The sequence below is a fragment of the Lepidochelys kempii genome, chromosome 4 (genome assembly GCF_965140285.1).
Source record: "Lepidochelys kempii isolate rLepKem1 chromosome 4, rLepKem1.hap1, whole genome shotgun sequence".
NCBI lineage: Eukaryota > Metazoa > Chordata > Testudines > Cheloniidae > Lepidochelys > Lepidochelys kempii.
In genome coordinates this window covers 11,799,490-11,812,007 of record NC_136383.1, presented here as the reverse complement: position 1 = coordinate 11,812,007, position 12,518 = coordinate 11,799,490, and the positions used below count along the sequence as shown (strand labels likewise).

Below are 12,518 nucleotides of genomic sequence, written 5' to 3'. Positions count from 1 at the left end.
ACAGGTGTGCATTTATGGTGCCATACAGCTTGAGAAAACCCTATTTTTTTTAAATCTATTCTTATGAGACTGACTAAAGCCGAACAAACATATATATATATTTCATGCCCTTTCCTTACCTTTTAGGAAAATGTGCTTTTATGCAGTTAGCATAAATCTAAATATATTCAATTAAATCATTGTACAAAACTACTAGTACAATTCTAAATCAATTAAATAAATGCAGAAAGGCTTGGTGACAGAGGCGTAAATGGGAAATAATATATATTTAATGCATTTTGCCTCTTTTCAGATGAAATTATTCTGGTATGCCGTTAGTACCATTCGGTATAAATCAAATTAAATAAACACTCAGATGCTGCAGAGGAGTTTGCGGAAAAAAAACACTCCTCATTTGCTGAGCCAATCAAAAGGTATTTTTAATGATCTTTAATGGAATTATACATCAGAGCACATTAAAATGTACCACATTTTCCTGAGTCAGCTGCAGGTTTTCTTTAACCCTGTGGCTTTTTATGGAACTATGCATAGGAGCATATTAAAATACAAATTAAAACTTAAATACCAAAATCAGAAGAAGCACACATCTAGATTTATTTATCAAACTTTAAAAAGACCCTTATGTACTATCTACTAGTGAGCCAGGTTTTTAATTTTCAACCAGGAATAAAGTTTTCTCTTTCTAATAAATCCCTCTAACAGCTGTCTTTAAAATCTGGTAGCAGCTGTCTTTCAAAACTGGTAGAGAGCCCCTAGAGGTATCATAGGTTTAATCTCTATTCATATTCCATTTGCTCAAAGGAATACCTTTCGTCTTATCTTTTTACATTTATTAGAAATTAGGACCTATTGGCTTAAACTGTATAAGAGGCCTTTTAATTTTAGTACATTTTTACCTAATTAATTGCATAGGATATAAAATACCCTATAGAAGCAGTTTATAAGTATGTATTTACCCTGTCATGGAAATTTATCATTTGTGAATTGCAAAGAATGTATTAGTTTCAAGGACACAGCAAAAGAACCCTTGCTTCCATAGTTGTGTTAGAGTAAAACAAGCATGCAAACAAACAAAAAATCATATTTTTGATGAGTAGCTATTGACAAAAGAGCCTGTCTAGCACTTGTGTACCTATCAGAGGAATGTTCGTCTAGATTTCTGTATCAAATTTTAAAAATCTATTTAATTTCAAATTATTTTAACAGATATAATGGTATGCATAGTATGTGAGCAATGCAACATAATGGCACTCAAACCACACGGGATACATAGACACAGCTTTGAATTTGTCTGGTTAAGACCATAGCCCATTGTATGGGTTGTATTACTTCTACGACATTGAATAATAGGTGTTTTGTTTTTTTAAAGATAAGACAAGACTTTGTGTTCCAAGTATCCTTTATTTTATGTATTATCTAAGCTCCCACATGCATTTTGGATCTCAGAGCCTGCTGTTAATATTTGAAGAATGACTGCATAGACTTTCATAGATTCAAAGATACTAAGGTCAGAAGGGACCATTATGATCATCTAGTCCGACCTCCTGCACAACGCAGGCCACAGAATCTCACCCACCCACTCCTGTGAAAAACCTCTCACCTATGTCTGAGCTATTGAAGTCCTCAAATTGCGGTTTAAAGATTTCAAGGAGCAGAGAATCCTCCAGCAAGTGACCTGTGCCCCATGCTACAGAGGAAGGTGAAAAAGCTCCAGGGCCTCTTCCAATCTGCCCTGGAGGAAAATTCCTTCCTGACCCCAAATATGGCGATCAGCTGAACCCTGAGCATATGGGCAAGATTCACCAGCCAGGCACCCAGGAAAGAATTCTCTGTAGTAACTCAGATCCCACCGCATCTAACATCCCATCACAGGCCATTGGGCCTATTTACCATGAATATTTAAAGATCAATTAATTGCCAAAATCATGTTATCCCATCATACCATCTCCTCCATAAACTTATCGAGTTTAATCTTTGGTTTTGTTGCTACTGTTTTTGGAATATATAAAATAAAAGGCATCTTTATCTTTTTTTTTGTGCCTAATCTTAGCCCGTACACTAGTGTACAATGTTAAAATAGTAGAGGAATTTTTACCCTGATCATTGAGCTACCACCAACTTTGCTGCTATCATTAAACTAGAGATTTAAACTAGAATACCCACCAAAAGGAGCACACATCTACAGTTATCTAACATATCTAAATAAATTTTTCCACACATTCCCTCTTATATGTTTATTTAAAACTAATAAAGAGCCCCTAATGGTATTACAAACCCTGAGCCCCTCATCCCCAAATATTCCTATATTTCTCCCACCGACTCATAAATGTTATGTATTTCTTCACGTAACTTTGAATTATTGGAAATTAGCTCCTTTGGCTCAAACTATGCAAGAAGTCTGTTAATTTTGGTAGTTTTGCCTGGTGGAAAACATAGCATTCAAAAAACAAGAGAAAACAAACAAACAAACCATCTTGCAGACAGTTTACAATGCTGCATTTCTTTCTTATACTGGATGTAAATTAAGCAAGTTTAATTTCCAGGAGAATACAAACCCCTCACTCACAGAGCAACAATCCATAATTCTGTAACAGTTTGAAGCACAGAGATAAAAATGTTATTTGTTTTGTTTGTTGTTCATTAGACTTCTAATGAAACCTCAAAATGTTTATCAGAAGGAAATGGAGAGGCTGGTACCCAATGAACATCTCTTTTACCATCAGATATCAGGAAGAGAAGGGTAGAGAAGTGAAGGATGGGAGTTTGTGTGGATGACAGATGTTGCAATTTTTATCTCTGTACTCCAAACAAATAGAAAAGCATAGACCATGAAAATTTGTTTGTGCTCTTTTTTTTACTATAATACATCTCTGTAAATGAGGGGGTTGTTTGCTGAATCCTGGAAATAAAACTGCCTTCTCAATTCACAAACGATGAATGTTTAATCCAGGTGTGACCATCATGGAGCTGCTATATATTAAGCTATGAATCATATTTAATAATGATATGAATATTGTAAGTGACCTGGTCAGTGAGGTAAACTAGCTGTATAATTACGAAAATTTGGAAAACCCATGCAATATATATCATCACTTCCCATTTATTCTTCTGAATAAAATTTATGTATTTATTTAGATTTGAGCTAGTTGCATAAAAGCATATTTTCCTAAAAAAATTATTTGTATTATTTATTTAAAGATTCACATAAGGATGCATTAAATAGAAAATAAACACTCTTTGTTTTCCAAAATGGTGGCACGGCAGTGAAAATGCGCACAGGTCCAGAAACGATACCGAGGCACTTTTGAAATTTAGGAAAGGGCTGGCAGGACCTTCATAGCCATGTAACCAGATAAAAAGAGGGTGGGAAATGGGAGGGACATGATGTCTAAAATGAAATTTTGATTGGTGCATTATTGTCCGGTGTCACACAACAGAGGTGGGACATTGACACCTGCCAACCAATACAATGTGATGAAAGGTACAGAGTTATTACTGGCTTCAGAGCAGCAGCCGTGTTAGTCTGTATCCGCAGAAAGAACAGGAGGACTTGTGGCACCTTAGAGACTAACAAAGAGTTATTACTATGGCTATTTGCAATCAGTGTTGGGAATTAAACACATTCAGAGGTGGTGAAGGAGACAGTCTATGTTAGATGTACAGTCACACTCCATTAGCCCTACTCACAGACATTTGTAAGGGGGTCTGAAGTAGTCTTTGCTGGTGGAACTTACATGCTGAGAAACCAGGAAGTGTAATTTAAAATAAGATGTGGTCATCTTCAACACACACCTTCCTATATCTTCTCCTAATTGCTTTTTTTGCTACATTCCTCCTTTCTACCCCTTGGCACGTGCGTTTTCCCAGATTAGATGCTGTTGCTCTCTGTTAGATTCAGTAGACTCTGTTGGTCTGATGTAGAGATGACATGTAAAGGGTGGCGTGTAAATTGTTGGTAACTAGGAATGAGTTTAAGTGATTAACCAAGTCTAAGTAATTCTAATGGAGTCTAAGTTGATACACACTGTGGGGGGCTAGGAGAAGGTGAAAGTTATACCTCTGTAAGGTAAGGTCCCTGTTTTATATGGAAGCGTGCGAAACCATTGCAGCTATAGTGTCTATCTCCCTTTCCTCTCACATGGTGCTGCTTTAACCGGTGCTCATGCTAATGCTTCAGATACATGTGTGCTGCGATCAGTCATCAGAAGAACATCTCTGGCCAGACTTTGACATTAATCTCGGCCCCCCTTTTATTACCTTGTGGTGGGGCACTGTGCACCATCATTCACCTGCCCTTGGACAGCATTATGCCTGGGGGGAGCACTTCAGCTCTGGGAGTGTTCTGGGAAGGATGCTCCTTTACTGAGCCTTCAGTGCTGAAGTGACATGGAAGCAATTTACCTTTTTATGGCTATTTCAATTTGTACCTTCCAGGATGGCCCTTTGGCAGCATGGTCTGCAAAATGAGTGGGATGGTCCAGGGAATCTCTGTCTCAGCCTCCGTTTTCACTTTGGTTGCAATTGCAGTTGACAGGTAAGATGATGTAAAGCTCTGAAACTAATATTCAGTAAAAAAACCAAAACAAATATATTGCTTATCATCCCGGGATCCCCAGCATTTTTACAATTACCAATTCATCCTCATAACACCCTGATGAGATGGGGTGTATTGTGCCCATTTTAGGGATGGGCAGAATGAGGCATGGCTAGGTTAAAGTTTGGCCATCATCATTTTTTCCCCCACTTGATTTCCATAAAGATGGTAGAGGAGCAGGCATTGCAGGGGAACCCCCTTAGTGTGGCTCCATCTCTCCCGCCTGCTGCTTGCAGAGCTGAGAACAACGGGTCTATATTCTGAGCCCAGGGCCCTCTGATCTGCTGCTGAGGGAAGGGGAGAGAAGTCTGAGAGTCCCCATCCCCCAGCAGAGCAAGGAATTCGCCCATCCCTGTCTGGGGAGAGTGCCCCAGAGGGGGCTGGCAGATCCTGTGTCTGCTACTCTCCCTTCAGGTGGCAGATCAAAGAGCTGCTGGGACCAGAAGGCCCCCTCCCAGGTCTGTAGCAGCAGCAGGAGGGGTGGCAATTCCATGCTCAGGGCCAAGATCACAGGACTTGGCCTGCTGGGCTACTCTAAAGAGCTCCTCCTCCCTCCCAGCCTGCCCATCTTTTATGAAGGGATGTATGTCTTCTCCCATCCCCGAGCCAGGCTGCTCTGGGTCCCTCCTGGGGGTAGGGGAGGATGTTATAAATACTTTTTCCCAGCCTCTATTTCTGCCTCTTCAATGCTGTGGGGAGGGTGTTTCTCCCTTGTTCCCCGCCCAGAATACCACTGGGGTAGTGAGATAGCCAGTTGCTTCGCCTCAGACCCCTGCTGCCGCTCTCATCTCATTTTGGGAGCAGGGGTAGGTCTCTCCCTTCCTGCCCCAGATTCCTAGCCGCTTCCTTCTCCCTTCGACGCCACCCTTCCCCTTCTTTGAAGCAGCTGCAGTCTCTTCAGGCAGCTTCCGCTGGCCCCACCCCTGTGGTGAGGTAGCAGTCTGCTGAAGCACAAGGAGGGATTCGGTCGAGGATGGTCAAAATTAGCATAAAATAAACTTCTTTTTTTAAACCCAAGATTGGCCATTTGTTGGGTCTGACCCTTTTTTAATGGCGAGTGATGTCAGTGAGCAAGACCACATTTGATGCGACTGTCCAGTGTCACACAACAGAGAAGAGGCAGAGCTGTGTATACAGCTCTGCATCTGGGGGCCTGGCCCAATGCTCTGTCCAATAGACCAAACCCCCCAGGCCGTGCACCTCCTTCCTAAGACGTGGTAGAAAATTTCTTGTTCGTCAAGTACTGCAGGCCCAGCGAGAGAAGCTGATTTGCAGTGGAAGTAAATGTTTATGAATCAGCTGTTCCAAAACTGTGGTCCATGTGCTTCCGGTTGGCAGAACTGATTAGTCACACGGTGCTGACTCCTCCTCATGGCCAGCTGCTAAATGACATTGAGACACCTAAAACTACATGACATACTTTCCTAACGCCACCTTTCCACGTAAGCAGCTATTGCTGTTGCCACAGGAATGTTCTTCAACTGTCACTGGGCAGAGAGGTGGCCCAGCCAATCGTGACTAGGAAGGGAACGGTCTATGAGGCAATTTCTCTACTGACATACGGACCACACTGTCAAGTTTGAGGACCCCCTGTTACAAATCATGGGCCAGATCTTCAGCTGGTGTCAAATGCAAAATTCCACTGATGTCACTACATTGATTTACACCAACTGAGGCCCTGACTGCGCATGCGTATTTCTTAGGTTTAAAATAAATGATTGAACTGGGTTTTATTGACATTGGTTATATGGCTTTTAGATCTATTCTCTGGCATTTCATCTCTTCACTGCAGGTTCCGATGCATTGTTTACCCATTTAAGCAGAAGCTCACCATATCAACTGCGGTTGTCATTCTAGCAGTCATCTGGGTTCTGGCTATTGCCATCATGTGTCCGTCTGCAGTCATGTTGCAGGTACAAGAGGAAAAGTATTTCAGGGTGATCCTCGGCTATGGCAATCAAACCAGCCCTATATACTGGTGCCGGGAGGACTGGCCCAACCAGGAAATGAGAAAGATCTATACAACGGTGCTGTTTACCAACATCTATCTGGCCCCCCTTTCACTCATCGTCATTATGTATGCCAGGATAGGGATCGCTCTCTTCAACAAAGCGGCACCTGTACAGGGAAAACAGAGCCAGGAGCAGCGCCACTCCGTGTCCAAGAAGAAGCAGAAGGTGATCAAAATGCTCATCGTTGTGGCTTTGCTTTTCATCCTGTCCTGGCTCCCCTTGTGGACTTTGATGATGCTCTCAGACTATGCCAATCTGACAGCGGTCCAACTGCAGATCATCAACATTTACATCTACCCCTTCGCTCACTGGCTGGCCTTTTTCAACAGCAGCATCAACCCGATCATCTATGGCTTCTTCAACGAGAACTTTCGCCGAGGCTTCCAGGCAGCCTTTAAGCTTCAGCTCTGCTCTGGGGAAATGATGCGCAGGGAGTTCTACTCCCAGCGGGGCCAAAGCAATGCCATATTACCGGCAACCACCCACCAGCTGCTGGAGGACCAACCTTCTCAAAATGCCAAGGATGAGGGGAAACCAATTCAGAGAGGGAACTGGATGAACAACCAGCACGACTTGATGATGGAAGACCTAGAAAAGGCAACCAACGACAATGGAGTAAAATGAAATTTGCTGTGAACTGGTTTATTCCAACTTCCCTTGGCAGAGTCTGATGTGGTGTGAGGTTCACACGATTTAAGCCCAGTCCCCTCGCTGGCAAAAACAAAACAAAACACATCTTAAGAAGTTACTATTGTAAAGTATGTATAACTTGTATAATATCTGGTTGCTTGGACTAGATATGAGGCCTAATTCTGCCCCCCTTTATACCAATGTAAATCAGGAACAACTCCAATATAAGTATAAGTGAGAGCGGATTGAAGACCACTGATTTAAATGGAGATGCTCCTGATTTACATTTGGAGAGTAGAATCAAGCCTGTATTGTTTTAGTTTTACACTGTTCTCAGAATCGGTGAAACAGGGTTGCATAAAGTTTTGTTAGAGAAATGTTACAGCATGTAATGCTATTATTAATCCATACAACAGTTTTGTCAGAGTAGAATTGGAAGAGGTTATTGATTTATTTAAAATCCACTTAGACTTTGAGGTTTGGACTGGGTGCAAATCGTGGAATGATTCTGCTGGAACATTTTCATTATTTTTTCATTAGCCAATTTTGGACACGATCAAAATTTTATTTTGCAGATTAGGATGGTGGTTTATGAGACTAATGAAAAATCCTCAACTTTTAATTGAACAGTACCAATTTTACAAAGTCAGGATAATCGAACACACCCTCATTTTTACAAGTTAGCTGTTAAATTCACTTCATTTATTAATAGCCCCTCCCAGTATCATTGTTTTATATTTATGGATCAGACATATTAGCCTGTTCCTGAAATCATTCATTCTGCTATGTTACCATTACCATTACCTCAAATGTTAGAGATTTGCTTAATAGATCAGCATTAATGTTTTAATATCTCTGAATGTAGAATATTGTGCCACCCAGCTTCCAGGCAAATGTGTAATTTGTCTTCACAGTGCTTCTGGCCTGGAGATGTTGTATGCTGTCTGTTTTTTTAATATATCTGCCTGTTTGAACTGGTGTGAGGTATGCAGCTTCTATGGCTTCTTATTTGTTCCACTTTCTGGCTGATTCTTTAGTTAATTTTGTGATTGAACTGTCATTTCAGTTTCTCTTTGTCTGAGAAATAAAAAGGATTAAGGATGTGAGAAATAAAGGAAAAGCTGCTTTTATGCTGCAATTTTGGTGGGTTCTCAGCATCTTGTTCTTATATTTTTTCAAATCTTTGATAAAGAAATATCTTGCCAAAATATCGTGTTCAGTGTCTAAGTTGCACAGTTTGATGGTAGCAGTACTGGAGACCATGACGTAATTGCTCCACCAAGAGACAGTAACAGGAGTATTTTATGGTTCCGATCCTCCAATCAGGTCCGCAGGGGCAGAGACTTACACCCACACAGAGCTTCACTGAAGCCAAAGCACACACGCTTCTGAAATCACTGGGGTTCCACATGGACACAAGGCTCCATCCACACAGGATAGGCACTGAACTCTAAGGTAGGCACTGAACTCTAACTACCTGAGCTATTCAAAGGTATGACATGGTTATTGATTTTTAAGGGTAGGCACTGATCTCTAACTACCCGAGCTAGTCAAAGGAATGACATGGTTATTGATTTTTATTAGGATTATTACTTCATTATTTTTATGTTGTATGCAGTGCTGTCAATTTGACATAGCAGAGTGGAACGGCTGAGCTATTGGGTTACTGCCAAAATTGGTATGACTATAAAGACTTCCAGAAAGTCCTATTACCCTCCTATGCACCTTTAAAAAGAAAGTCGATTTAGGACAGAAGATAAAATACAGGCGTTCAAAAGCCTCCCCCAATAGATAAACTTTCCTATTTTTTTCTTTTATTTGGCAGAGCACAGCCACAAATTAAACATAGAACTTTACAAAACACAGAGTAAGGCATGTACCCTGCAGCAAAAAGCTTATTGACTGACAGAGACAAGCCAAAGGTGAGACAAGACTACAATATAAGTGAAGGAGAGTGTAAAGAAGTTATTGGTGAGGATAATGAGGGATGAAGGATTTCTGGAAGACATGGGTTATAAAGAGATGGTGCTTAGCAGACAATAAAACAGAAACTGTTCCAAGTGCAGGAAGCTCCATTACTGGAGGCACAAAGCAGACCACGATCTGCCTATTTTTGTGTGTGTGTGTTGTTGTTGTTGTTGTCGTCATCTAGTGTCTGGCCCACAGGGATGATAAGAGATTTACTACCAACTCCAGTTATCATAGGGTCTGGTCTCAGCTCTCCGGGTGGGAGAGTGTGACTTGCTCTATAGCTGTGTGCATGGGAGTATTAGAGAACAGGGAGCAAGAAGACAACATATGAGAGAGCAATCTAGATTACAGTGTCAAGACAGGACAAGGGAGGGAGGATTTCTGGAAGAAATCTAGGGCACTGAAGCTGAGAACAAGGAACCTGAATCTAATGAGGAGAAAGCCACAGAAGGAGTGATGCAGTCAAAATGGCAGGCACAGATGTATTTACCAGTGGTGTTTTAGGCTGTCCAAATTGGTGGAGAAGTTGAAAGCCAGAAGAGGAGTCATTTAAGGAAATCAAAGGGATTCTGAATGACCAGCACCTCCCCTTCATATCAGAAAATGAAATCTCAGACACGGGTGTGTGTGGGAGGATATGCATTAACCTCAAGAACTCTGCAGCCTGAAGTAATGCACTGTAAGTTGTAATGTTTCGGGGGGGAGGGGGGGGGAAATTAGATCTATCAGACCTCTTCAATATTTAGAGGAAGAATTGCTGTAGGGAAGACATTTAACACTAATTTTGATTAAAACTCCCTTGACGAGACTGAACACCAAACCATTTCAGTTGTTAGAAGAAATCTGCACAGAACAGCTGCTTGGAGGTTTGTTAAGCCTCTGGAGAAATGTTATTTTCTATTCAGAATTTCATGACCCTTCACCCAGACTAGACAGGACATTATCACAACAAGATAAACAGCATTTAGAGAACAAAATTCCATCAAAGCAGGGCCCTGCAGAGACCTTCTGTGGTGCACTCCACTAGTTGGTGCGGCAGCCAGAGTAAATCTCAAAAACAATGATGAAAGGGAGACGAGGAAGGAGATCAATTCTGCAACATGCTGGTCCTTACATGGGCATGGAATGAGAATTGTGTAACTTTACTTGCATGAGTAGTCCTATAGCTTCCAATGGCTAAGTGACCAAAATTAAATACGTGCCTGAGTGTTTGTTGATTTGGGGCCTTAATCTCTTTCCCACAGACTTTAGAGTTTTTTGTTTTGGTATGACACAGACAAGTCAAAGGCAAAACAAGACCCAAGATAAAATACAAGTAAACCTGGGCATGAAAAGATTTTTGGCGAGAATAACGAGCGACTTCTGGAAGAAATAGGCTTTGAAGGGGGATTTGAAAGATAGGGTGCTTAGCAGACCATAAAAGGGAACCTGTCCCAAGTGCAGGAAGCTCTATTTTAGGAGGCATAAAGCAGAGCCCAATCTGTCTTTGTGTGTGTGATGTTGCCACCTAGTGCTGGCTAGTCATGCCAGCTACCACGGGGTGATTTTTAGCTCAAGTGATATAGACCTTGGTTTTTGGAACAGTTTTCTCCATCAAAAACCACCTCCTATCTTGGAAATAACCTCATAGACCAATATCATGGAGACGGATTGATTTCTGATGCCCAATTTGAGACATCTTAAAGGGGCCTGATTTTTCAGAAGGTGGGTACTCATGCTTTTCTGAGAATCAGGCCTTTTTATGGGGTCCCAGATTCAGCAGCCAAGTTCACAATTCACTTTTGAAAACTTTGTCCTTAATTCACAATATGCTGTTCACCTCTTCTGCTTTCCAAACTTGAAGGCCCAATCCTGTTTCCACTGAGATCATTCACACTGTGCCTCTTACTTCATCTGGAGCAGGATCTGGTCCTGGCTCTGTAGACAGGTGAGTCTGTATGAGAGCACAACTCTAAATAATAATAGAGGCCAGATCTGGAAATCCCATCTTTTCCCCTCATCCTGAATACCTCTATCAGTCACTTCACTGATGGTTTTTATCTGCCTGTCCATCCAAGCCTGAAACCTCTCCATTGTAAAGTCCACAGGTAGAATCACAGTCTGAAGGTGCAAAAGTTCTTTCAATATTTATTTTTCAGTCTATGCAGTCAGCACGTTATGCTAGGCAGTGAATTCATCAATGGCAGAGTCTTTAAGTGGTAAAGGAGAAGGAACCCGCTGATCCCTACTTAAGCAACTGTGTCCATTCTAACCTTGCTTTGATCAGCTGCTCTGTTCATTCCAAGGGGAAATGGCTATTCGATGCCAGAGAATCTAGGTTTACATTTGGAAGAAGTATCATTGTCCTACCCTCCCCTTGGTCGACATCTGTTGTGTTTTTAAATCTTTGATTTCTCCACCCTTGCCAAAGGCATTTAGTATATTGCTGCATCCTTCGAGCAGTTTGGCTCTGACTTTACCTACTGTTCCTTTACCACCTAGCCCAGTATCCTGTTTCCAACAGTGGCCAGTACCAGCTGATTCAGAGGAGTTAGGTGCCATGCTGCTCAGGCATTTTGAAAATACCACTAGGTGCTTATCTGCATCTTTAGGTGTGTCTACACAGCAATATAAGCCTAGAGTTAGCAGGACTTGATCAGCTGACCTGTGTCAGGGAGACCTGGGCTTGAGCATCTACACTGCATTTGAACCCTAGGTGAAAGATTTTCTGACCTGTGCTGAAACCTAGGGCTCTGGCATCCACCCTGCAATGCACAGACCCGAGTCAAAGTAACCCTATGCCAGAGTGCCTAGCCCCCCTCCATCTCCAGTGCTGACATTCTAGCCCTACACATGTGGTGAACTGTGGGAAAACTCTACTGCCTGCCCACCCTGTTCCTACCTGTGGGGGTGCTATTGATGGGATGCAGGTGCTCATAAGGAGCACAAATACACAAGCTGCATACGTAGCTCCTTTTGTGGCTGGCTCAGGAGAATGACTGCCGTCTGAGAAGGCTTTACACTGAACTACCATCTAACCTGAGAACTGGGCTCCTCTCCTCTAGGCTGGGTGACATTGGCAGGAAAATGCCCAGTTCTGAGGATAATTAGCACATCAGTCTCCAGGGCTGTCAGACTAGTCCAGTGAAACTTTGCAAGGCTTAATTTTTAAAATGGAGCATTCAGTGAAGGTGTTTGGTTGGCTTTTTATTTATTTTTACCTGGCTGTTTTGCCGTTTGACATAACATGTAGGTTTCAGAGGAAAAACACACACACCCCCCCCCCAACCCCACAGGGCGGAGCAGTGAAGTGCATCCTCAGGGCTTGGGGG

At 42.0% G+C, this 12,518-nt stretch overlaps 1 protein-coding gene across 1 annotated transcript in view; it reads left to right on the top strand.

Annotated features, from left to right (window-relative positions):
- The window catches only part of NPFFR2 (neuropeptide FF receptor 2), a 36,381-nt gene extending 27,997 nt beyond the window's left edge, over positions 1 to 8,384 (top strand). The window contains exons 5-6 of the mRNA XM_073340018.2: positions 4,435 to 4,534; positions 6,387 to 8,384. Coding sequence (XP_073196119.1) covers positions 4,435 to 4,534; positions 6,387 to 7,230 — 944 coding nt within the window. The 3' untranslated portion in view covers positions 7,231 to 8,384. The remainder of the gene's footprint in view (positions 1 to 4,434; positions 4,535 to 6,386) is intronic.
- The last annotated feature ends 4,134 nt before the right edge of the window (positions 8,385 to 12,518 follow it).